This window comes from Pseudochaenichthys georgianus, chromosome 7 (assembly GCF_902827115.2).
Source record: "Pseudochaenichthys georgianus chromosome 7, fPseGeo1.2, whole genome shotgun sequence".
Classification (NCBI taxonomy): domain Eukaryota; kingdom Metazoa; phylum Chordata; class Actinopteri; order Perciformes; family Channichthyidae; genus Pseudochaenichthys; species Pseudochaenichthys georgianus.
In genome coordinates, this window is record NC_047509.1 from 5288821 (window position 1) to 5315669 (window position 26849).

General features: G+C 43.2%; 1 protein-coding gene across 1 annotated transcript in view; it reads right to left on the reverse strand.

The window, feature by feature from the left end:
- Positions 1 to 11581: 11581 nt before the first annotated feature.
- The window catches only part of LOC117449435 (probable phospholipid-transporting ATPase IIA), a 47800-nt gene continuing 32532 nt past the window's right edge, over positions 11582 to 26849 (reverse strand). The window contains exons 20-28 of the mRNA XM_034087116.2: positions 24851 to 24940; positions 24494 to 24638; positions 23725 to 23789; positions 20507 to 20662; positions 19177 to 19241; positions 18900 to 19008; positions 18733 to 18790; positions 17311 to 17514; positions 11582 to 13257 (exon numbers count right to left, since the gene is read on the reverse strand). Of these exons, the coding sequence (XP_033943007.1) occupies positions 13121 to 13257; positions 17311 to 17514; positions 18733 to 18790; positions 18900 to 19008; positions 19177 to 19241; positions 20507 to 20662; positions 23725 to 23789; positions 24494 to 24638; positions 24851 to 24940 (1029 nt within the window). The 3' untranslated portion in view covers positions 11582 to 13120. The remainder of the gene's footprint in view (positions 13258 to 17310; positions 17515 to 18732; positions 18791 to 18899; positions 19009 to 19176; positions 19242 to 20506; positions 20663 to 23724; positions 23790 to 24493; positions 24639 to 24850; positions 24941 to 26849) is intronic.

The window sequence follows — 26849 nt, forward strand, 5'->3', positions numbered from 1 at the left end:
AATGCTGTAAAATAACGGGATTCCCTCAGTGTTTCCTCCTGTTTGTGCGCCTTTGCCATGGAAACCTGGAGCCGGTCCATGTCGGAGACTCAGGGCTTTCCTGCAAAGCCACACACTCAGGAATCCATGACGTCTCCAGCTCCTGCGCCAAAGCATTTCTGCGGCTTCTCTCAGACAGTAGCACACAAGAACTTCATTGTGGAGAAGAAGAAATTACTGTAGGACACTGTAGGAGAGAGGGAGAAAAAAAAGAAATAGTTTAATGTTTGAGTATGAAATGTACTTAACACGGTTTATTAGACTTTTCTGTCTAGTTCAGATTTGTAAATGATTGTAAAGCACACAGACTTTACATGTTTCTGTGTTTATAGTAATTTAAGACGCTGTGGTTTGTGTTGAACATGGAATATAGAGAATTCCATTGTTCCCATTGAGGGAAGAAGCTGCTCTCCATTTCCATTTCCTAATGGAAATTTGCAGCATCTTCTCGCTGGAAAAAAAGACAGAACAAGACATAGACTGACCCCAGCAGCCATCAGGAATACATTCTGCATTGCAATACAAGTTACATAAAGCAGCATCCGTGGAAAAACAGCATTTTAACGAAGTTTCCTGTTGAAAAGTATTGACTCACTTTTTCATTTCCACACACAACTTCATTAGTTGCTGGTGTTGTGGAGGGCGTGTCACTCAGGTCAACGAAACACACTTTAAAGCATTCTTCACTTCTTTAACCAAGCACATATTTTACAGTAAGAGGGATATGTCTAGTTCAACATGGGGAACTGACTAATGCCACTTTTAATCTTACTCCAGTGTTGGCAAACAATATGTGAGTAAATCCAATATGACTCATTTCTCAGTTGATGTGCCGTCGAGTGTATTAATAGCTGCGTCACTTCATCAAGACTTAGCTGGGAAAGGGCCATGTCTCGTTTATTGAGGTTTAAACTCACAATTAATTGACCTTTGTAGGAATAACTTGTAGTTTCTATCACTTTTAAAAATCCAGCACTTGCCATATTATAAGAAATCCTCGACAGCGACGGGTCTTTGCTCCATTAAGAACAGTTTGTTCAGTCTAGCTTTGAAACTGCCGCAGTTTTACAATCACATGAATACATTAATATGTTTTCAGGGAGTCGATAAAGCACAGCTACATATCTATCCTGAATACATTGGTTTGTGTGCTTCTGGCTGGTCGGAGTTGTTTGAACATTAACAGCCTCACATATTGCCCAGGAGAGGAAGCTGTAGAATAAGTCCGTCAGAGGAGCCAAGTTAAACTATACATTTCTGTTTCTGTGCCATGATTTCATGCCTGCTCTGTGCTTTTAGTGAGAGCAGGGCTTAAAGCACGGCTTCCAATATGTAAAAGAAAATGAAAAGAAACATGTGATTGGATTCAGCAAAACGGTTTCCCCTTTTTAACATGTTCAAATTGAGATAAACCTTTCGAATTTCCGGCTTTTAAGATTTCCCCTTACTCAGCATAGCATGGATGAGGCTTTCTAAAAACCACGAAGAAGGTTTGAACAGGTTTTAATTAGTTTATTGGGATATAGGTGAGATCTGCAGTTAAGGTCAGGTTAGGGTTTGGGGTGTTCAACCCTCCCGTTATCCGTGGGGTCAATGTTTAACGTATCTAAAACAATTATATTTTTTGCTTAGTATTTCATGACTTCTCCTAATTTAGAGGACTAATGGGTAAACATAAACATAAAGATATGTTTTAACGGTCCTGTACGCACTTTGTACGCATCGGTGTTCCTTGGGGTCAATTTGACCACAGGCTGTTTTAGTGGTTTAAAACATATAAAAATGTCAATATTTTACACATATTTGTCTTGATTGTATAGGATGATATTGAGGTGACTATTTCATTCAAATGTATCATTGTAAAAAAACGACCCTCTGCTTTAGTTATTGATCCTTTATCAAAAAGATCTTACTTTAACATTTTATTTCAATCAGTGAGATTTTATGATTTTGATATACTTTATTAATCCCTGTGGGGAAATTGTTTCTCTGCATTTGACCCATCCTAGTGTTGGAGCAGTGTGCCATTTTGAACGGCGCCCGGGGAGCAGTGTGGGGAACGGTGCCTTGCTCAGGGACACCTCGGTAGCACTTGGTCTTGCCGGGACTTGAACTGGTGACCTTCCAGTTGCCAAGCCAAGCCTATCGACTTCACCACCACCGCCCCATGGTGATTTATATATTTGTCGATAGTTACATAATAGGAGTTCTGGATGTATAATGGGGTCTGTGGGGGGGGGAGGTTGGGGTAGTCAACTAAGATACCTAAAGAACCAGAGACATACATTTTGGTTAAAATGTGGAATATGATCATTGTCTTGAGTTTTTAACCTCTGCGGTGAAATTGACCCCAGAGGATAAAGGGTGTAAAGTAAATGTGAGAATAACAGGAGGGTTCAAAGAAAACTCCCAAAGGTCACAAAGTCCTAAATAGAGATGAATCCAGTCGCTTGAAGGTCACCTGTTCATGTCTCTTCTACATCAACATGTGTCCCCTCTTCTTCATGTCTCTTCTACATCAACATGTGTCCCCTCTTCTTCATGTCTCTTCTACATCAACATGTGTCCCCTCTTCTTCATGTCTCTTCTACATCAACATGTGTCCCCTCTTCTTCATGTCTCTTCGACATCAACATGTGTCCCCTCTTCTTCATGTCTCTTCTTCATCAACATGTGTCCCCTCTTCTTCATGTCTCTTCTTCATCAACATGTGTCCCCTCTTCTTCATGTCTCTTCTACATCAACATGTGTCCCCTCTTCTTCATGTCTCTTCCACATCAACATGTGTCCCCTCTTCTCCATGTCTCTTCTACATCAACATGTGTCCCCTCTTCTTCATGTCTCTTCTCCATCAACATGTGTCCCCTCTTCTTCATGTCTCTTCCACATCAACATGTGTCCCCTCTTCTTCATGTCTCTTCTACATCAACATGTGTCCCCTCTTCTTCATGTCTCTTCTACATCAACATGTGTCCACTCTTCTTCATGTCTCTTCCACATCAACATGTGTCCCCTCTTCTCCATGTCTCTTCTACATCAACATGTGTCCCCTCTTCTTCATGTCTCTTCTCCATCAACATGTGTCCCCTCTTCTTCATGTCTCTTCCACATCAACATGTGTCCCCTCTTCTTCATGTCTCTTCCACATCAACATGTGTCCCCTCTTCTCCATGTCTCTTCCACATCAACATGTGTCCCCTATTCTCCATGTCTCTTCTACATCAACATGTGTCCCCTCTTCTTCATGTCTCTTCCACATCAACATGTGTCCCCTCTTCTCCATGTCTCTTCTACATCAACATGTGTCCCCTCTTCTTCATGTCTCTTCTACATCAACATGTGTCCCCTCTGTGGAAAGAGACTCTGAAAGTTTCAGGAACAAAGATTCTCTCTCTTTTTGATCCATTTCTATAAAAACCTGTCTGAAAACGAGCTGATCAGATTTTGGCCACTTGATGATGTCATAACGAGGTGTTGTCTTGTGTAACCATTAGCCAATCAGCAACCAAGGTAACCCCCCCCCCCCCCACCTTATCACCTGCATCTCCTCCTAGAGCTCCATTGTGTTCTTTGTAACCAAATGTCTCTCAGAGGGGTGTGGGGAGGGGCTCCTTATTTTGATCTAAAGTAACAGACAGAGAATCAGCACTTTGGAAACAGGGCTGAAACAGAGGGGATTATGGGTAATGCTGCAATGATCTGTTTGGTGTTTGGAGCCAAACACTTCAGAGACATGTTTTGCATATATCTGACACCTGTAATATATTGATGAATGACAGCATAATAGGGGACCTTTAAGCTAAAATAACTTTAAGCAATGCTGCTGTAACCTTATAAACTATTTGTACAATATGATTTGGCTATAGCTCTTGATAAGAAAATAGATCTCGTAATTCATCTAAGGTAAATCGACTGATTTATACGGTACTTTTCCAGTCATTGAGAACCCTCAAAGCACTTTACATATACACTGAACAAAGATATAAACGCAACACTTTTGTTTTTGCTCCCATTTTTCACGAGATGAACTCAAAGATCTAAAACATTTTCTATATACACAAAATAACCATTTCTCTCAAATATTGTTCACAAATCTGAAAAATCTGTGATGGTGAGCACTTCTCCTTTGCGGAGATAATCCATCCCACCTCACAGGTGTGGCATATCAAGATGCTGATTAGACAGCATGATTAGTGCACAGGTGTGCCTTAGGCTGGCCACAATAAAAGGCCACTCTGAAACGTGCAGTTTTGCTTTATTGGGGGGGTCCGAAAACCAGGCAGTATCTGGTGTGAGGGGTAGGGTTAGGGTAATGTTGTGAATCGAGTGGCCTGTGGTCGTCGTCCATTACATACGCCTGCCCATACCATAACCCCACCACCACCACTCGATTCACAACATTACCCCTAACCCTACCCCTCACACCAGATACTGCCTGGTTTTCGGACCCCCTCAGACCCCCCCAATAAAGCAAAACTGCACGTTTCAGAGTGGCCTTTTATTGTGGCCAGCCTAAGGCACACCTGTGCAATAATCATGCTGTCTAATCAGCATCTTGATATGCCACACCTGTGAGGTGGGATGGATTATCTCGGCAAAGGAGAAGTGCTCACCATCACAGATGTTTTCAGATTTGTGAACAATATTTGAGAGAAATGGTTATTTTGTGTATATAGAAAATGTTTTAGATCTTTGAGTTCATCTCATGAAAAATGGGAGCAAAAACAAAAGTGTTGCGTTTATATTTTTGTTCAGTGCCCCAGTCAGTCAGCATTTACCCATTCACACACATTCATACAGACGCAGAGGCCGCCATACAAGGTGGTAAACTAACATTCACACACTCACACACACCTTTGGCCATAGGGAGCAACCTGGGGTCCTGACTGTCTGCAGGGCTGCATTGGTGGAAGACATGTACCTCGTGAACCACAGCCGCCCCATAGGTGTTCATTTTAAACATGGTGTAATTGCCGATGTAGCTGCTGTGGACGACACACATATTGTAACATGGTGTTGAAATGTGTAAAGTGGTCCAAAGAAGGTTTGTTTAGTACTATTAAAAATACTTCTGGGCATTCAAACGAATACAAATGGTTTTAATCTGGCCCAGTATTTCGTCTGACGTCATTAAAGAAACTTTTTGTGTCCCTGACGTCTGGCAGAACACATCATCCAGCAATCTTTTACAACATCTTTATCGCATTTGATGTGCCGAACTTTGTGCATAGCCTCAGTGAGTGATCCCATGCTTACATCAATCATGTCAGACTGAAGGCCATTCATAGGAAAATCTGTGTACTACAGAAAGGAGGAGGGGGGGGGGGGGTAATCAGAGGGTCTGTTTTGGATTGAGACATGGATTAGCTGACTGCAGTGAGTCTGTAAGACCTGCGGCGGTCATAGCCTTGGTTTTGGGGGCAGCCTTGTTTCCCAGATGTAAATTCCTCCACTGTTACGGAGCTCTTATGCAACCCAAATTATGAATGGGTAAATGAACACGGCACCCGCTCCAGAAGGGAAAACCGCCCCGTGTCCAGACGGCCGAGTTTGCACTTCCGTCTTCTTCTTCTTTCGCTCGGAGCACACTTTTTCCAAGTTCATGCAGTATTTTCCATCACTGTTAAACAGCTCATTAAGGTAGGCTCGTCTGCGTTAGAGCCCTGCTTCACATTTCCCAGAGTAACGGTGTGATGGAGCTTTTACATCCGAGCAGTGGAACTTTGATATGGAAAGGGTTCATTGTATCGTGTCTCATCGCAACCTCATGGAAATGACTCCGAGGAGGTTCAGGGGGCAAGCGTGGACTGTGTCCTCCCTTTGGGTCTCTGATCTGCTCTCAGGTTTTTTTGTGTGTAAATTGTGACAACATTTGGATTAAAGCATGCATACATTTTCTATTATGCTTATCCCAGAGTCTCAGGTGGCTGGGTGATATCCCAGCATGCTCTGGGGGAACAGCAGGGCAATCCTGGACAGCTTTCCACTCTGTCACAACCAATTGGGGTCAAACATATTTTCATAATTAGACTGCATACAATGTTTTTTAAAGGGACCCTATTATGCTTTTTGGGAATTTCCTTTCCTGGTGCGTGTTCTATAGGTTTTAGTGCATGTAAATGGTCTACAAAGGCTAAAATCCCTGTGTTTCTCTCCCACACACTCCCCGCCTGAAACACCTCCATTGGACTCTTTGTTTACTTCCTGATCATAGTGACATCACTATGTAGCACTCGGCTTCTATTGTTTGGCGCTCCAACACATTGTACGCGATAGGCTAAGGGTCAGGATACCTCTAAGCGGTTGACCAATCACAACAGAGCCGGCCAGCTAACCAATCAGAGCAGACTGGGCTCTGGTTTCAGACAGAGGGTGAAAAGAGGTGCTGCAGCACAGGCAGTATGAGAGAAATAAAGAGCTTTTTGAACATTACAGCATGGAGACACGTCACCGTAGAGACACCCGACACAAATATGAACCTGAATTGTTTACTACACCCTGTTATGGCTCTGTGTAAACACTGGATTTCTGCTCCACACAGAAACATCTCAAAGCATGAACACACACCCTCCACCCGATCTATTTATAGCTCTGCGAGTCAGGAATGCTTTGATTTGTCTTAGCACCCATGACTGTTAAAGAAGAACTGCAGATGTGTTTCCTCTGCCGCTTTTTCTGATGACACCACTTAATTCTCCCGAAACCACCCAAATCACTCCAAGAATGACCGGATTAAAGATATTATTTGAACTGCTGCAGCAAAAATGATGAATTGTGATCGTTAAAGCTGAGATGCATTCACTTGTTATGGGAAGAGTGAGGCTTTTCTCTTTAGGCTTTGTTTTGACTACAGAATATTGACTTCTGTGCATCCATTTTCTGCCGATAAACGATACAGAGAGACATTGAAGTTATGATATATTGTAGGATGGAATTGGAAAGCTGGACAAGACATCAAAAAGTGTCGACGAGGGGGGGTTATTTTTGATTCATGGGATTTTATACTGCTCAATAGGAAAAATCCATGAGGTAGTCGTCCGCCACTTTTCCACTGGATCCAGTGAATTATTTCTAAACACACATTAGAGTATCGATCAGGGTCCGGTTTCATAACGAGGCGTTTCCACCCAGCGAGGATGTATGCAGTTTCCATGTTGATGGAACATATTAGTTCATTTATACAAATCGGAAAAAGAAGGAAAATGTTTTCCATGGATCTCAAGTTGTGGCAGGAAGGAAATACGATTCCTTATTGCACAACGACATGCCAGCACTGCCCGACTGAACAATCCTGTCAGCAGCACCGACAGTCTAACATTTATTAAAATTATAAAACAAAACCACATTTTATTAATTTATCCTTAAAACAAATTAATTCCTGAGTTAAGGGCTTCAAATCCTTTAAAACAGACTTTTTCTTCTTAAATCTATCCACTAGTGCCAATGTTAAAGAGGCCCCATAATGCTTTTGGGGGTTTTCCCTTTCCTGTTGTGTGTTATTTATGCATTTAAATGGTCTGCAAAGGTTAAAATCTCAAAGGACTTTTCTCTTCCTCACACCCCCCCCCCCCCCCCCCCCCCCCCCCTGCCTGAAACACCGCCATTGGACTCCTTTGTTAAGTTCTGCAACAAAGTGACGTCACTATGTAACACTTCTATTGTCTAGCGCTCAAACACATTGTACGTGATAGGCTAAGGGGCGGGACATCTCTAAGTAGTTGACCAATCACAACAGACTGGGCCAGCTAACCAATCAGAGCAGACTGGGCTCTGGTTTCAGACGGAGGGTGAAAAGAGGGGCTGCAGCACAGGCAGTATGAGAAAAATAAAGAGCTTTCTGAACATTAAAGCATGGAGACATGTCCCAGTAGAGACACTAAATACTGATATGAACCTGAACATGTTACAATGTTACTTAAAATCTTCTTTAAGTAAACTTCTTCCACCATTTCTATTAAGTGCTCCAGTCAGGCCTGTGTGACAGTTTGTGGTTTACTCTGCGGCTCGTTCATGGACGTCTCTCTTTTCTCTTCTGTTCCACTGGGAGCAGCGTGTAAGAAGTTTCCAGGCTGGAAACTAATCCCTGTCTCGAAGTGCCAAAGATAAAATGCACCGACCTTGTGATAATTAGCCTGGTTTTGTTTCATAACAGCTGTTTTGTTAAAGGGCTGAAAATTCAAACCTTGTAAAACGCAAATTAAATTTCAAAACTAACTCTGATTTGATTGTGGATTTGGCAGCGAGAGGAAAGCAGAGCGCGGATGTTAAGGTTATCGCTGTTGACTCTGGAGTGGAATTTCACTTTTCATGGGACTGATTAAGTTAAATGGTTTCTTTTAATGGTATAACTTACGCATGTGGGCAATGGAACAAGAAAAAAAAACTTGGACTTACGCTGGAGATTTAATTTGAACATGCAGTCCTGAGGTGCTTGGCTGCAAGTGGAAAAAAAGGGGAAATGTTTTACGACTGAGGATTTAGTCCAACTAAAACCATCTCTGAGCTGAAATGAAAGTAAACTTTAATATTTGTATAACGTGCAAGGATAATTAATAAAGCTCCTTAAGAAAATAAGTAAATAATAAAAAAAAAGGTTTGTATTTGGTTAGAACTTTAAGTGATTTATTAACATTTATTGAAGTCACCTACCTTTTGCTTTTTGATTCCTTATTTTGTTTAATGTTACATTCAAACCATTTTATTTTTTACTTCCTATTCTTATAGCACAACTTCAAAAAGTACCATTTGAAACTGTGTGGACATGTACGAGGGTCGACAGGTGCAAACGTGCTACAATGGCCGAAAACACACAAATGTGCCGAAACACAAAATGAAGGAAAATGTTCACTAACTTGATGAAACATGATTGGTTACTGTAGCTAGCAAACCTATAGTCATTTCAAATACACGTCGACAGGTGCTCCGGTCCCAGCTGTGTGCGTCACTTTTTAGTGCCCCCCCCCCCGTTGCCATTTGTGTTTTAAACTTCTTGCAGCGTTTTGTGTTGCATCGCTTTTACTAAATGCTGGGCTTTTTTGTGAAGTTGGTGAAGTTGCATGTGTTTTGGCACATTGGTGATTTTTATTTTTGCCTTGTTTTTTAAACTGCAGCACGTGTCACGTTAGTGTTCTGGGCCGTAGTAATGTGTTTGCCCCTGTTGGCCACCGTAGAATACCATATTAAGTTTTTCTGTGGAGTTGAGTGATGGTTAATTTGTAATGAAGTCACATACGTTTGTGTTAATTAGATTTTTTAATAATTTGTATGTGAACATTTGTGAACAGGAGATTATTACACTTTAAAGGTCCCATGTCATGGCCATTTCCACTGATCATAATTCCATTGTTGAGGTCTACTAAAATAGATTTATACTGTGCATTTTTCCAAACTCACATTGGTTTCTCAGCATCTCTGTAAAGTATGTGTATTCAGCAGTATTCCCTCTCTCCACTAAACGGCTCGTTGCAGCTCTCCCCCCCCCCCCTGTGAGCCCAGTGTGCTCCGATTGGTCGGGACGTTGTGAATCGCGCTGAGCTCCGTGGAGGTGTGATTTCCTTGTTTAGCGAAACACAGCCAAACTCACCCTGAGCACACACAAAGTCACAGCCGAAGTAAAAACAATAAGTGTGGCTTGATATTGAGAAAGAAAAAGGTTGATAAACGCTGTGAGAATGGGTCTGCAGAGAGAATTTCGCCGCGATCCCAACCGTCTGTTATCAGCCTGCAGCCAGGAGGAGAAATCAGCTGAGCTGCCTGCACTGAGTGTGTGAGGAAGTCCGTGGATTGGTCAATTTGGACCAATCGGCGGGGGCTTAACTAACGGCTTCGCGGACGTAACGTAACGGCTCCACGGATTGGCCCATTTGCGGCCAATCCGGCTACTGGCCATTCCTACGACACAGTACCCAGGAAGTAAACAATGGACAATGCCGTATCTCCAACGAGGCGTTTTGGGGAGTTTTACTCGCTACAGGGTGTACTTTGAGGGTTTTGACTCTGCAGACCGTTTACATGCATACAAACCTTCATAACACACAAGGGGACGGGCAATAACCGGAAAAGCATGACATGGGCCCTTTAACTATTGTATGTTGTACTTATATGCTTATGGCAAACATTCTTCAAAAAGCACAACTTCTACTAGGCACGGAAATGACATTAAAGGGAAAGATAGGAATGTTTCCTGTGGAGTGATGTCTCATACTATATATGACTTTATAATTATATTAAGAGATAAAGGTTTAGTCTGTCTGACATTATGATGTGTGTGTGAGAGGAGTGGAAACACAGCTCCGGCCTCAGGGACTCCCTCCTCTGGCGACTCCGGGCCGAACACCCAGCCCTCTCAGTGTGCTGTGTAAATCACACCTCATCAGAAGCTGGGCTGCAGAGGAGCTCTGCCACAACAACGCTAATTGTTTCTACATACAAACTGTGGATCAGTCTCTCAGTCCAAATGCAGTTTCCAGTTACGTGTAATGCCATGGGAAAAGGGGAGTAAGTGCATTGAAACTGATTTAGTCTTTACGTTCTACTTTAGCAGCTTTTTTTAAGGCCACAGAGCAACCTCACTTTTTAATTTGACTTGACCTTAGGCCACAAAGACATTTTAAGTTATATTAAAGTATTTTATAATTTGCGGAAAGGTTATTTAGCCATATTATTACATGTTGTGGCTATGTGCTTTACCAAATGACGTCTAAGTGCCCAAAACAATCTCATAATACAAATCCCATAAAACCATGTGATCATACTGAGAAGTATTGCACCTGTTAACAAAACTGCATATTTGTACACAAACTATCGAAACTAAAAAGATACACGCCGTTCTTTCTTTAACACGTACACACAGACACTGCTGAGTCAATCCCACATACATTTACTCCAATTTTGGATGAATCCGCCGCTGAAAGTAGTCCCCAAACGATGCAATCTTTTCTCCTGGTTCTGTAAAAACGACATTTCCCATCTATTTAAGGATCTACTTAGTGTTTAAAGGGGGCTTAGTAGCTCCTCAAACATGTGTCCTAAATGCACCAGTCCGTCAGCTCCATTCTTCTTTCATTAATAGGCATGGCACTGAGAGAACATCAAAACATATTTAAAAGAACATTGCATACTCCTGATTTTTGTTGACACCATAACAAATATAAACTCAAACCATCCTTATTCTTTAAGTTGTTCGGTGTTATGCCCGGCTCGTAGGCCACAACAGAAAGATGACCAGAAGTACACGAGTTTCCAAAAACCACTGCACATGTATTGCGGTTGTTCAGTATAGAGTACAATATGGGTGGACGAGGGGAGAGGATCGCCGTGTTACTCCTCCTGCGGCCGGCTTGGAGAGAGTCCGGGGCCCCGTGACTCCGGGCAGCCGGGCTTAACAGCACCTCGGCTCCGGCCAGGTGTCCGCGATCGCGCTGATTGGCCTCCTCAGGTCCACCCACCGGAAGACCTGAAACACACTGCACACAGGCTCTGGGGCCGTCACACTCGGAAACTGTTCAAATGGTCACAGAGACGACAAAAGAAATGGCAGAAGTAAAGAAAACATGATTTATTATTAATCATCACAACATTGACACAAACATTCTGCTCATTTTAGTGCAATCAACACCCTTTAAATAAAACATGTTAATACATTAAAAAAAACTATTATTGTTATTTACAAGCAACCAAATCCTTTTAGCTTCATTTTTGTTTTGCCAACATAAAAATATAATCAGTAGTACAAAAGAAAAGTCTGTGCAAACAGCTCGCTGAAATCAGAGATAAAACTTTTGTTGAACATTTTACAGACGGATTATTCATGGCACTGTTCGACACTTTCAAATTCATCGGACTTTTTTTTACAGCTCAATCTAAATCATTTTGAAAGTAATTCAAGTGACATCGTACTCATGGTTTTCTGTTAGTTGCTGATTATTTACAGTATCTCTTCACTCAAACCACCATTGAAATGAAATATGAGGAGTGTGTATCGTATCGTTTTCTCTCCCACTGTGCAGTAGTAATACTTATTAACACTCGAGTTGTTTTAACTGAGGAGAGGTGATTCGATCCCTTTTTTCTTTCACAGCTGAACTGTGGAGGTTAGTAGCAGTGAGGGGTGGGGGTGGGGGGGGGGCGGTCACCGGGTGTTTTCAGTTATGGCTTCAGGAGGTCACCGGTACAGTGAGTCATCATGCAAAGTTAAAGTGTGGCCCACCACTTCAAAGGCTGCACACACGTACACACATACACACACACGCGCACACACACACCGCCTGACGGGAGCTGCACATAAGGGCCTCTCCTCTGTGGTTGCTCTCACCGCGCTCCACACACACACACACCAACATCCCGGGGTCCGAACACACAGACAGATTTAACATCACGGGTCATGCTAAAAGAAACGACCGCACCACCTCCGGCTGTGTCGCGCTGACGCATAGACAAATAAACACTAACTCACAGGCCTGTGTTGTATGCAAAGTCTAGTCGCTTTTTTTGTATCATATAATGAGAAATCAGTGTTGAGGAGAGTGTGAATCAGGTCCTGAGTGAGAATGCTACGTCAGTTTCAGTGTCTAACAATAAATGCGGTTCGACTATTTTGGATGGAAATGGAAAAGAGTTAGTTTCCCGGCCAAATGACACGTACACAGAAACAGGGGAGACGTCCAACTTTCCAGTTACTTCCCTTTGATATGATTTCTGATATTTTTAAATAAACAGGATGTGCACACTTTACTGAACTGACTCTGTGCCTTAGTTATTTTTATGTTACATATTTACATTTCTGTTCAGGACACTTTTTATGCTCATAATTCTAGGACGAATAAATAAGTCGGTCAAACTAACTCTTCACTGCAAGTCTCTCCACACAGAGGAATCATTAGTCTTTGCATCTAACACGTGCAGCAAGTAGCATTTTAGCCTAAAAACCCTCGTAGTAGCACCCCTGACAAAGCTGTCCCGTCTTCCTCATTTCCAAGTAGGAAGTTCAGGACAGATGAAAGGGGATGAATCCGTGTTTGATCCCCGGGTCTAAGCGCAGGCCCCTCCGTTTCCCCGCAGTAAGTGAGGCTCCTCCCACTCTTTAGGTGGTCAGCTTGGAGTAGTTTGGGGGGGAGAAGCGTCTGCGCAGGTACTTCAGGATGTAGAGAGGCAGGCAGCTCACCAGCGTGATCACCGTCACCTTCCACAGGAACGACACCGTGGTGATGAAGTAAATGTCTGGAGGGGCAGAGATCACAAATAGAGTTTTGGGATTTTCAAACGAGGCATTCAAATGTTATTTGTTTTGGAAGTCGACAGTTTAATCATATCTGTAGCTCAGCTCGACTCAAGCCTTCTTAAATGATCCATTTTGGGTCGCATTGTGAATTTTGAGTTGACTTCTTTGAGGAAGAGGCAGAGATCAGAAAGAGCAGGATTCTACAACCAGACATTGAAGAGTAATTTAACCTTTCCATTATTTATTTATTTTGAAAGTCAACAGCAGTTTTTTATTAAAATAATAATACATGGCGACCATTTTTCGTTTTTGATTGTTTGTTATGTGGATTTGTAGTATTTGTGTTACTGTTTGTTCAATAAAGGTGTATTTTTGCTAAATCTTGAGACATTGCCACTGTATGTACTAGCAGGGCCGCTTTTTGACATGGGCGCTGTAAGTGATGAAAGTGGGGGATGTTGGCTTATCAGGCGCCCGCAGCTCACAGCCAAAGTGCGAGCGAGAGAGAGGGCGCACCGGTACCGGCGCTGTTGTTATTAGAATCTGGTGCTAGCTGCGCTAACGGATATAACAAGTAGATGTTTCTACAGCCAGGGTGGAGGAGAGCTCTCCTGTCAGACTGAGAGGCTCAGTGAGGTAAAGGACTCTGAGTGTTTAGATTTTTAGTCTAAGTTTTCTCAGTGGGTCTCAAACAAATATGTGTTTACAAATTATGTAATCACATATTTCCAAGGCACTCCTTTATAATTATTAGGATAAATAAAAACAGGTTTGAAATCATTCCAATGTATACTATAGGACAGTAATCCAAAAATATCGTTTTTTTATGTCAATATTTTTAACTATTTATTCCCCCGTATGATTGTATGTCCTATTGCTGTGTTTTTTGGTGTTATGTATTTGTTTGTATATTTTTTGCACACCGGGACAGAGTTGCACTCTGCATCTCGTTATACTTTGTGTATAGTGACAATAAAAGGCTTTAACTTTAACTTAACTTTAACTTAAAGTTGGAGAGATACAAAAATATGCATAAATAAATAAATGTTAACTAGGTAAAATAAGATATGAATGAACAACAAAAATAAAATAAGTTACATTTATTTGTTATTGGCTATGGTAGGTTAGTGGTTATGTTCACATACTTATTTGATTATTAAAATGTAAACCGATCTTTTTCATATGGGTGTTTTAGAGTTGTACCCCCTAGATCAGGTCTCTAGTAATTGTGTGCTCAAAGTGCACCAGATTGAACCATTTTACTTTAAAATGTTCAAAAAAATCTTCCCGGGGGGCATAACCCCCGGACCCCCCTAGAGGATATGACGTCCACCCCCCAATTAAAACAAGCTCATACAATACTGAATACATTTGAAGCCATTTTGACGTATATGACCTATGTCAATACGTTTCTGTTTTTGTAGTGTATTTGTCTTTTGTAGAGATTTTTCATTTATTCTTTTTATATAAAATCTCGCCTAGGGCAGCAAATTGTCTAGAACCGGCCCTGGTACTAGGCCTCAAGAGCCTTTCTTGTGCTGACACATAGAAACAAATTGGCGGGGCGCACTTCGCACACACTAAAAAATTCCACGCGCTCCGCGCTCACATTATGCTGGGCCCACGTGCCTTGGCACCGCTGCTATGACTCCATCCTTGAGGAAACACTGAACAGTATAATCAAATCTGCAGCTAAGATCTACTTATTTCTTCAAGGCATGTACATTTTAGTAAATCATAGGATAATCATGCCTATAGTTCTCATAGTTTGGGCGCTGTAACGTAAAATGATAATGTTGATAGGGAAAAGTTCTCCATGTTATCATGTATTTGTTAAAGTGGACCTATCATGCTATATTGGAAACATATATTGTAGGGCCAAACCTATACCAAACATGTCTGTGAAGTTGTCTGCTTAAAATACCAAACAGATCCCCCATTGTAGCCATGCCTACTGCTCATACCCCTCTTTTGCAGCCCTGTTAGAGAAACGCGGATCTTGGGTCCTTAGCTTAAAAAAAAAAAGAGGAGGCGGAGCTAATGCCTGATCATAATTCTACCGGAGATAAAGTTAAATTCTGCTGTGATAAAACGCCATCCTGTTCTAAACCACATCAAGGATTATGTCTGAAACAGCATGGAGCTCAAATGCTTTTTCTCTTGCCGGTTTATCACAAGATGAGTTCCTTTTTTATTTCCTGCTTTTTAAAACACATGTGCTCTCCAGTACAGGTTAGCTCTGAGTGTTAGCGAGGCTTGCTAATGTAAACAAAGACAAGATTACGTCCAAAACACGTCAGGCATTGTTTCTGATAGCAACTTTCTGTGGGTCCGCTGCCGATTTGACGTCATATCGGCAGCAAATCTGTATCCGCTCGTTGTACCCCCGTTTTTAAAAGATTTGGGTACGGAGGAAAAGAGAGAGGGTTTTATTTATGTATAAAAGACATCAAAAAGTGCATTTTGCATGATAGGTCCCCTTTAACATTTTGGATAATGGGAACCATTAAAAGCATGCCTCATTAAACTCATTCTTGTGTTTTTTATCAGATATAACGGAGTAAGAAAAAGGACGTTGACACAAATTAACGGCAAATGAGTGTCTTAACTACAATATCAAATGTCCTGTTTCCTGATATCAACACCGGCATCACCTTTCTGTTTCACCTCACCATTACATCTCATCTCCATGCCTTTCTTTCAACTATACACTGGGCTGAACGATTAATCGGTTTTAAATCGAAATTTGAAATGATGCAATTATCAAATATTTTATTATTATTTTTTGTTTGTTCTTCTTGTGTGTCAGTCATCCACACCAATCAGAAGTGCTGAGCTCCACATGTACCAGCCATTGTTAACCAATCAGAAGTGGCCCATGATAGAAGGTGATAGACAGATTGATCCAATCACCTGGCAAGTCTTTTTGAAAGTGCCTGCCCTTTCCAAATGGCTTCCAATGGAGCTTTAGATGCTTTGGTGAAACAAAGCGTCTGAGTCAGGTTAGTGACGCTCCATCACATCTTTCTATCACAGGGTGAATCTGAAACTTAAGTGTAAGTTTAGTTCTTTCACCCGTATCTCGGGCTGTGAGGGTGCTAGAGACGGGAGCACGTTGATGCAACCTTCCTAGCCGGAGATATGGCCGCATTTTACAATAAACGTCCGTTGGGTCGCTTAAAAACAAATATCGCAAATCGAATCGTAATATCTGTCAGAAAAATCGCAATACGATTATTTCCCCAAATCGCTTCAAAAGCTCTGGCATACAGCGGGTTAAAAGTGAGTAAACAGTGAATCTGATGTTGAAACGAAGAAACAATTGTTGAAGGCACGAGACAGAAAACTCAACCTATACAGTTTTTACTTTTTTTGTGCAATTAAGTTGCGTAAAAAACGACCACACGCACGACAGAAAATAACCTTTACATTCTATTCCTGTCTGACTTCAAGGAGGGAGGAAAAGTGTCCAGAAAGGGTTCTCTTGACCACATGCCAGTCATGATGCTCAGTGGTGGACATTGAACGCTGAGAATAAAACTCCACGCCTCACATAAAGCTGAAAATAAAGGTTTGGGAAGCTCCTGGTCAGGGTATCGGATATGTCACGGGTCTCATAATGGCACCCCAACAACAATCTGCTTTAAAGGTTGTTTATGTTTCAGTCGTCTAATTGCTAGAAGAGTGTTTCTAGGGTTTTATGTTTGTAATTTCCTAGTTTCCTAGGTAAAGAGATAAACACAGTGGTGGGTTCAGAGGAAGCTGACAGCACTGTTGGCACTTCCTGTTTGATACGACGGCATGCCTGAGCTCGGTCCACACTCAAACACACTTTGTCAATGCACCTTTAACCTTCCTCATATCCAGCATGGCACCACTAACTGCACCAGAGGCGTGATGCGAGTAGGCATGTCCACCTTACTGCTGACGCACCATTTCAAGGTCGGCAAAAGCACAATAACATGAATGCTATTTGTTTCTCTTCTCGATAAAACCCCCCCACTACCTTCTGTGCGAGGGAAGTAGCAGTTCATGTGCGAGTGCTCTCTCACCTATGAGGCTGGGCAGGAAGACGAGCGAGGCGATGTAGCAGGACAAGCTGAGGAGCTCGCCCACGATCATGAGCCAGTGCCACGTCTGGATGGTGAGCGCCACCATCAGCAGCTCCGTCAGGATCAGAGAGGTGAAGGAGATGGAGACGATGTGCAGGAACTCAGAGTCGAAGAGCAGCAGCGCTCCGTACATGATGATGCTCCCTGTGGAGAGGAAACGGGGGACAGGCTGAAGATGAGACCGACGTGCTGCAGCAGGGCATACGCAGGGATCCTGAGGTCACATGTAAGACCTTTTAAGACCCTTTCCACACATCTTAAGACCTCATCGCCACTTGGAGTTCTAACCGATTACCTTGGCGACACACTTTACCTCACATTGACTATACAGTGTCCACGGGGTCTTAAAAGTTGATAAAATCAATTTAGTGAAAGTTAAGGCTATTAAAAAGTATTAAACGGCATTTTCCAAGGTGTTACATTTTGTAGCTTGTTTTCAATAAGTATATAAATGGTCCAAAGAGGTTGTGTTCTACCGTCTGCCTGAATGTAATCATGGCGTCGGTGTGTGGAGGTTGTGGCTCAGTGGTTAGTGCGCTGATCTTCGTACCACGGGGGCAGTGGTTCGAATCCCGCTGCAGTCAACTGTGTCCTTGGACAAGACACTTCACCCCAAATTGTTCCTGTGGGGATTGCCCACAATATTGAATGAATGTCAGTCGCTTTGGATAAAAGTGTCTAACAAGTGACATGTAATGTGTGATTCTGTGGAGTTTATTGATGGCATCCCGTTGGATTTGACGTCATCTGAACAGGACATCGCGCGCTCACTGCTTGATAGCGCGAAGGCCCGTTTACGCCGGTTGCTAAGCAACATCGTTATGGGGAAATGCAAGTCTGCGTCCAAATGGTTGGAAGATAAGGAGGAAGGACAATCAATACTGTAGATAGTCAATGTGAGGTAAAGGGTGTCGCCAAGGTAACCGGTTAGAACTCCAAGTGGCGATGAGGTCTTAAGATGTGTGGAAAGGGTCTGAAAAAAGGTCTTAAAAAGGGATTACATTTGACCTCAGGGTTCCTGCGTACGCCCTGGTGAGGGAAGTATGAATAAAATACAATACTGCAGAATCAAAATGATGCTACAAAAGGCAACACACAGCTATCAGAAGAGTTTTGTGTTTCCTAAACCCTCCAATCAGTTCATGGAATCAATTCAAAAACAACCTTTCTCTCTGAATATTGCCTCGGTGAAGATGTAGCCATTTATCAATATTCTTTTCCCAAGCACATGTCCCATTGTCCTCATGGGGTTGGGACATGTGAAGAACACCAACTTTTAAACCTTTTCACCGAATACGAAAATATTGTGACAAGTTTTTAGTGACTGTGATTATCAGCAGGCTGAACTCAACTCTCCCTTACCTTGATAGATACTTATTAGTACCCATGTTAGAAAGGTCTTGAAAGATAGTGGTCGGCCCTGTGGGAGGAATAGAATATTAAACATCATCATTTGCCTTTTACATATATTTTGTTATGTTGTGTTTGGCTGCATTGTGGCCGTCCGTCTGTTTGCATGTCTAGAATACCTTTAAGAGATCTTTGTATAACTCGGGGTACAACATGGCCACCTCTGACTTGACGTCTTTGTCCAACACCAGGGAGAAGACGGGGAACATGGTGTAGATGGTGGAGTAGCTGAAGGAGACACAACATTGTGTGAGGGATATTCCCCGACAAGTCGCACAAACATCATATTTCCCCCTTCTCGCATTTCAACAGTGCTTTATCACGAGGAAGAGCCAGGGAGACATGGGAGCCAACGATTTAATAATAAATCACTGCCTCACAGACTTCCTTTCTCACCCGATAATCAGGAATCCTTGATAGAGAGGCACTGAAGCAAAGTAGAAAACAGAGGAGAAGACCGCCTAGGGAGACCGGAAGAGAAGGAAGGTGAAAGTCAGTCTGCTGCCGGACATATCAATACTCAAATGGCACAACAGAGTATAATCGAACACATCGGGGGCGTCCCTTTTCCAAATGTTTAAAGAATTAGGAGGAACTGAAAAAGCAGAATGAACCGGTAACAAAACAATGACAGGGTAACCACACTTTGACTAACCGATGAGCCAGACCCCGCACATGAGATGAACTACCTTCGATCAGCCAAGCGTCACTGACTGACTCTAACATGTGTCGTCTTGACCAGATGGATGTTGGCATTTCTGAGCGGCTCACAGCTGACGGGTCACAGCTGCGGTCTGATGTGAGCCATGCGGAGGAGACGTCCACGATGCAGTGAGTCACGGCCCTCTGAGGTCGGCCTGGGACATGGGAACTGGACTGGGTATGGTGTGGGTGTGTGTGTGTGTTGGAGAGAGGGGGGGTTCAGAAGGGCACTGCGGGGTCTACTGAGTCATCATGCAGCTCCACCCTGTAACCTCTCCCTGCCTCACCCCGATCCCTCCCTCCTCACACTTGAAGGTGCTGGAAATAAACAGTTCCTAGAATTCCTTACCCAAAGGTTGAAATAGCTTACATTCTTTTTCAGACATCTTACTGCGATTTATGATTGCTTTGGTTCAGGGTACCTCCGATGGACATGAGCAAAAGGCAGAATTAATCTCTTCCCTTTTGGAGATGATAGATTTTGTTAAATAATAATAATAAATACACAACTTGTTACATCTTCGTGTCCTTCCTTATACTCTGTATTATGAAATGTTTTACTTTCTTGAGACTATTTTGCTCATTTCTGCACAATATAAGCACTTTGTACTGCTTACTTACTTATTCTATTTCATAATTATTTTAAATATTAGTTTTTTATTTTATAGTAATTTCTTACATTAGTTTTGACTAAGAATCCTTGCTATCGGTATAATTGTGTGGAAACAACCATTGTTGATGTCGATGAGAATTAGTTACATTATTTGATAATGTATTAATCTAATTTAAATTGAAACATGGACAGTACAATTCATGGGGAGACAAAAAAAGTGTAAAATTATGAAGTTTGAGATTTAATATCTAATAAGATGTTTTTAATCATGTGCTTTGTTAACTTTGGAGAGTATGTTGTGGTTTTGCCAACGAAAAGCCATTGAGCCAACACATTTGAAACGCTTGTACTTCACAAGGATCATTTGAACATGAATGATGAACACAAGTCTAGTCTGTTTCCTAACTCTACCTGCATGGCGCTGATGCACAGGCTCCTGTGGATGACGAACTGGCTGAGCGCTGCCGATCTCTTGTAGCTGTTGCGTCCGTGGACCATGAGGAGACGGCCCAAATGTTTGAACTGAGTCACGGAGAAGTCTGCGGCCAGCGAGGCCTGCTTGCCTTCCTGCGGGACACACAGAGGGCAGTGAGGGCGCGCTGCAAGACGTCTGAGCACAGTGACAGGCACACAGGCACAGGGTGGACACGTGATCCCTGCAGGCAGGACATGTTTACACACTTATCCCTTTTTAAGTACAAGGTTTTTTTATGTTCTTATGATCGTTTTGTCAGTTACTTGATATTGTTTTGTTCTCCTAAATGCAAGTGAAATATTGTCCCAAAGAAGTTGATGCATTATAATTGCTTGTCTTTTTCCAAACCAACAGTCACAAAAATGATTTGCAACCGTTGCCCTTAACAACACTGTTGGCATGGCCTCCTTTCTGGAGCTGCTAAAAACTGAAGTGTAGCATCTCTCACTCAGATGGATGGATGGATAGATAGATAGATAGGTGGAGAGAGAGGTAGGTAGGTGGGTGGAGAGAGAGGTAGGTGGGTAGGTAGGTAGGTAGGTAGGTAGGTAGGTAGGTAGGTGGAGAGAGAGGTAGGTAGGTAGGTAGGTAGGTAGGTAGGTAGGTAGGTAGGTAGGTAGGTAGGTAGGTAGGTGGAGAGAGAGGTAGGTAGGTAGGTAGGTAGGTAGGTAGGTAGGTAGGTGGAGAGAGAGGTAGGTAGGTAGGTAGGTAGGTAGGTAGGTAGGTAGGTAGGTAGGTAGGTAGGTAGGTAGGTAGGTAGGTAGGTGGAGAGAGAGGTAGGTAGGTAGGTAGGTAGGTAGGTGGAGAGAGAGGTAGGTAGGTGGGTGGGTAGGTAGGTAGGTAGGTAGGTAGGTAGGTGGAGAGAGAGGTAGGTAGGTAGGTAGATGGATAGATAGAGAGAGAGGTAGATAGGTGGATAGATAGATAGAGAGAGAGAGGTAGGTAGATGGATAGATAGAGAGAGAGGTAGGTAGGTAGGTAGGTAGGTAGATGGATAGATAGAGAGAGAGGTAAGAAGGTAGGTAGATAGATAGAGAGAGGTAGGTAGGTAGGTAGATGGATAGATAGATAGAGAGAGAGGTAGATAGGTAGGTGGATGGATAGATAGAGAGAGAGGTAGGTAGGTGGATAGATAGATAGAGAGAGAGAGAGAGGTAGGTAGATGGATAGATAGAGAGAGAGGTAGGTAGGTAGATGGATAGATAGAGAGAGAGGTAAGAAGGTAGGTAGATAGATAGAGAGAGGTAGGTAGGTAGGTAGATGGATAGATAGAGAGAGAGGTAGATAGGTAGGTGGATGGATAGATAGAGAGAGAGGTAGGTAGGTGGATAGATAGATAGATAGAGAGAGAGAGGTAGGTAGATGGATAGATAGAGAGAGAGGTAGGTAGGTAGGTAGGTAGGTAGGTAGGTAGGTAGGTAGATGGATAGATAGAGAGAGAGGTAAGAAGGTAGGTAGATAGATAGAGAGAGGTAGGTAGGTAGATGGATAGGTAGATAGGTAGGTGGATGGATAGATAGAGAGAGAGGTAGGTAGGTGGATAGATAGATAGATAGAGAGAGAGAGGTAGGTAGGTAGATGGATAGATAGAGAGAGAGGTAGGTAGGTAGGTAGGTAGATGGATAGATAGAGAGAGAGGTAAGAAGGTAGGTAGATAGATAGATAGAGAGAGAGAGGTAGGTAGGTAGGTAGATGGATAGATAGAGATAGAGGTAGGTAGGTAGGTAGATGGATAGATAGAGAGAGAGGTAAGAAGGTAGGTAGATGGATAGATAGAGAGAGAGGTAGGTAGGTGGATAGATAGATAGAGAGAGAGGTAAGAAGGTAGGTAGATAGATAGAGAGAGAGAGGTAGGTAGGTAGGTAGATGGATAGATAGAGAGAGAGAGGTAGGTAGGTAGGTAGATGGATGGATAGATAGAGAGAGAGAGGTAGGTAGGTAGATGGATGGATAGATAGAGAGAGAGAGGTAGGTAGGTAGGTAGATAGAGAGAGGTAGGTAGGTAGGTAGGTAGGTAGATGGATGGATAGATAGAGAGGTAAGTAGGTAGATAGATAGAGAGAGGTAGGTAGGTAGGTAGGTAGGTGGAGAGAGAGGTAGGTAGGTAGGTAGGTAGGTAGGTAGGTAGGTAGGTAGGTAGGTAGGTAGGTAGGTAGGTAGGTAGGTAGGTAGGTACTGTATAGGTAGGTAGGTAGGTACTGTAGGTAGGTAGGTAGGTAGGTAGGTAGGTAGGTAGGTAGGTAGGTAGGTAGGTAGGTAGGTACTGTAGGTAGGTAGGTAGGTAGGTAGGTAGGTAGGTAGGTAGGTAGGTAGGTAGGTAGGTAGGTAGGTACTGTAGGTAGGTAGGTAGGTAGGTAGGTAGGTACTGTAGGTAGGTAGGTAGGTAGGTAGGTAGATGGACAGATAGAGAGAGAGGTAGGTAGGTAGATGGATAGATGGATAGATAGAGTTGCAGCCCAAACATTAATTTTGCTGCTATCTGTTGCACATTACCAGATGTTAACAAAATACGTAAACATAAATGCATTTGCAGTGTTTTTTTTAAATAAAAATCCTTCAAATGTGCAGTTTCATAGAAAACTAATTGATGCACATAACCTCAAACCTTTGTTTTTACCCTTTAGGTTATTGAACGGATTTCACATTTAAAATACATCAAGTGTTAAAGCTAGGCAGATCTAGTCTTCTAACCGTTTCTACCAGGCTAAATGTGTCCCCGTATCCAGTCTTTATGCTAAGCTAAGCTAACTGGCTCTATCTCTTAGAGATAGATGTAAGAGCGGTATCAACAATTGGTTCTCAACCAACTCTTAGCAAGAAAGGAAATGAGTACATTTACAAAAAAGCAGGTCAAGAAATGTCTCTTCGTAGTACTAATGCTGACACGTGCCTGAGGTCCAAACTAGCCGTCTTCAGGGGGATCACAGAGACCACCATGAGTAGAAGGCTGATAACAGACTCTTACTTTTACTCGGCATCCTGTCATTTTAGTTTCCTCTCCTCGGACAATGGATCCTCATAAAGAGGAATCATCTGTGCGCCTGTCTCTCTACATGTCTCTGAACGTGAGAGAGATCTTGACAGGAAGCACAAAGTAAAACAGTCTGTGAGAGCGGCATGTCAACGTGAAGCGACGAGATGGACAGAGTCTTACTTTCCCCTCCACTCCCACGCCACAGTCCGCTTCCTGGATCATGCTGACGTCGTTTCCTCCGTCCCCTAAGAGGCAACACAAGCCATGGAGGTGTCAGGATTCACATCAGCGAGTGTTGGAGTATGAAACACTCCCTTCATTTGGACAGATCGGGAGATGATACCGCAGCGACAGACGGGGAAATACAATGTAAGGAAGCTTGGGGTTTAACGGATAATGAGTACGAAAAACAGCCATTGATGAGGCTTAAAAAGACAATATTATCTTTCCAATAAAATAACGTATGCAACGACTGATTCAGTGAGCTGTGTTGCACGGTGACGCATCGCACAGCTGTTCATGTGAAAGTGCAATAATTAATTAAGTCTTAGGTTACGAGTTTCTAGGAATCTACGATTTTTTGAATTGTCATTTTAATTATTTTGAATTACTTGTATTTGGTTTCCTAACATGTTCAGTGCAAATCATTCTGTGGTCATTTATATTATCTTGAAATAATATATGTATTCAAAGCAATAAAGGTTGTATATGTTGAGACCCAGCCAAAGGTGTCATCATCATAAATGAATGAATTATATACAATAAAGCACATTTAAAATCAGCTTTGTTTAATAATGGCATTTAATCAAAGCTCAAACGGGGAGTGTGAGTTCGGGGCTGCAACAGATGCAGATGTTTAGAGGAGGATGTGGCGAAGGGTTGTAAAATGTCAAATTGAAATGTATCCCCTCATCGAAAGCTTTTGGGACAGTTTCTTTTACCGACTCACCTACGGCGCAGGTGAGCTTCCCCGTGCGCTCCTGCAGCAGACGCACTATCTGAGCCTTCTGGGTGGGGGTGCATCGGCAGCAAACCACAGCGGGACACTGACACGCAAGCTCCATGAACTCGTACTCGTAGTATTTTAGACAGACCTGCAAGAAAAACAACCAGATCAGGCCACCGCATATAACCGATCCCAGCTGTGGGTCTCACCTCGACTTACAGTTACACAGTTCCTACAGAGTGCGACTCTAACCACAAACACCACTTCCGGAGATGCTTCGGTGGCAGCGATCTTATCAGGCGTCACACAGAAACCATGTCAGTTTCATAAAGAGAGATAAGTCAGTGCGAGGAGTTTTACCTCAAGCGAGTCCCCCGATATCACCAGAGCGCAGTCGTGTTTTCTCCTGAAGGCGTTGAGCTCCAGGTGGGCTTCCCCTCGCGTGGTCACCTATAGCAATGATAACCACAGTTAATGAACACGCACACAGCACACTCGCAACTACCAGTTATCAAGGGGGACAATCTGTCAGCCGCAGCATCCGGATTGGTTTCACACCGGCAGCTTTTAAAGACCGTCAGTCTGTTTTTTACTCAGCTGCAATGATGGCAAGCGTTAGACATCACAATATTAAACTGAATCTTTGAGCACATTTTAATTGCAGTCGCGCCATTCAGAGTTTCTCTCCAGATAGCATTTCTGATCTGTAAAACATTCACATTGTATGTAGTGCCTCTCCTGCTTCAATGTTCAAACAGCTCTTCGTTTCTCTCATACTGCCTGTGCTGCAGCACCTCTTTTCACCCTCTGTCTGAAACCAGAGCCCAGTCTGCTCCGATTGGTTAGCTGGCTGGCTCTGTTGTGATTGGTCAACTGCTCATGCCCCTTTCACACCAGCGCCTTTTCAGCTCCGGCTCGGAGCTAGAGCCTGAAAAGCGCCAGGTTTTCCTGTTCACACCGCAGCGGCGCCGGCTCTTAGCTCCGGAATCCGCTTCATTTCCAGCTCCAAAAGATTGTCAGTCCAGAGGCAAGAGCTTTGGAGCTAACGGCTCTCTTACGGCCCGTCCACACAGCGGCGTGCGCTGACGTTTGCCGGCGGGCGTGTCTGAAACTCGACCAACAACCAATCACATGAATCTCCCGCCGCTGACACACAAGCAGCGGTTTGATTGGCTAGAGCTTGTACTGGCATATGATTCGATTGGCTGACGCTTCTGCAGAGGCTTCAAAAGTTGAACATTGCTCAACTTTTGCAGCGAGCCACGCCAGCTACGCTCCGCGTCGCTTCCCACGATGCATTTCGGCTAAAAGTGACGTCACCCCATTCAAAGTGAATGGTGAAGCTTTCAACGCACGCCGCTGTGTGGACGGGCCGTTACGTCGAGGCGTGCATGAAACTAAACCCACCTCCCCTGAACATGGGTCGACTGTTATGCAGTAGGCCTAGTGCCTATAAACACACTTTATAAAGTCAGGCAACACTAACCAGGCTTCGTGTGATTCTGTTTATTTGTGCCTTACTTTGACCATCCGTTCGCTGTTATCGATCATTGTGGAGAGAGGCAGACGTGTTGTTTTGTATTATTGCAGCTATCGGATGCAAGTAGTCAGTTTAGCTTCGGTTGCTATGCCAACATCACCCGTTTTATACCAGAGAAACTTTCATAACAGCGTTGTGATACCAAACAGTGTCAATTCAGACTGACACACATTCACTGAGGCTAAGGGGAACTGGGGATATGCATCAGCTGCTTGTGTGAGTCGGACAGTGAATGCTTTAGAGCGGCCGCTGCAGTGTGAGCTAACCGGGAGCTAACGGGAGAATACACTCCGTGGAAGAGCAGCACTGCAGCGGTCGGTAAATGCTGCAGAAACACATTAATAAACAATGAACCACGGCACTCTGGAGAAAAGTATAAGGTTGGAGAAGTCGTTATTCAATTTATTCTGACTTCGTGTGATTAAAAGCAACACGATCATCGACCCGACGCTGTTGTTGTTGTTGTTGTTGTTGTGAGCGCCGTAATGGCTGCCGTTGGGGAGCAAATCAGCGATGTAAACGGTGACGTCATGACGCAGCAAGGGCAGCTCTGGAGCGCCAGTGGGCGGTGTGAACAGAGCGGGAGCTGAAAAGGGAAACCGGAGCTGAACCAGAAAAGCTCCCGATCGGAGCTATAAACTGAAAAGCGCTGGTGTGAAAGCCGCATGAGAGATGTCCCGGCCCTAAGCCTTTCACTAGCCAATCGTAACACACGTGTTCCAAGGTGACGTCGCTATGTTCAGGAAGTTAACAAAAGGAGTCCAATAGAGTGACGCGTCCTAAAACCCGGAAGTAAGTTAGCATTTCACCACGTCCGGT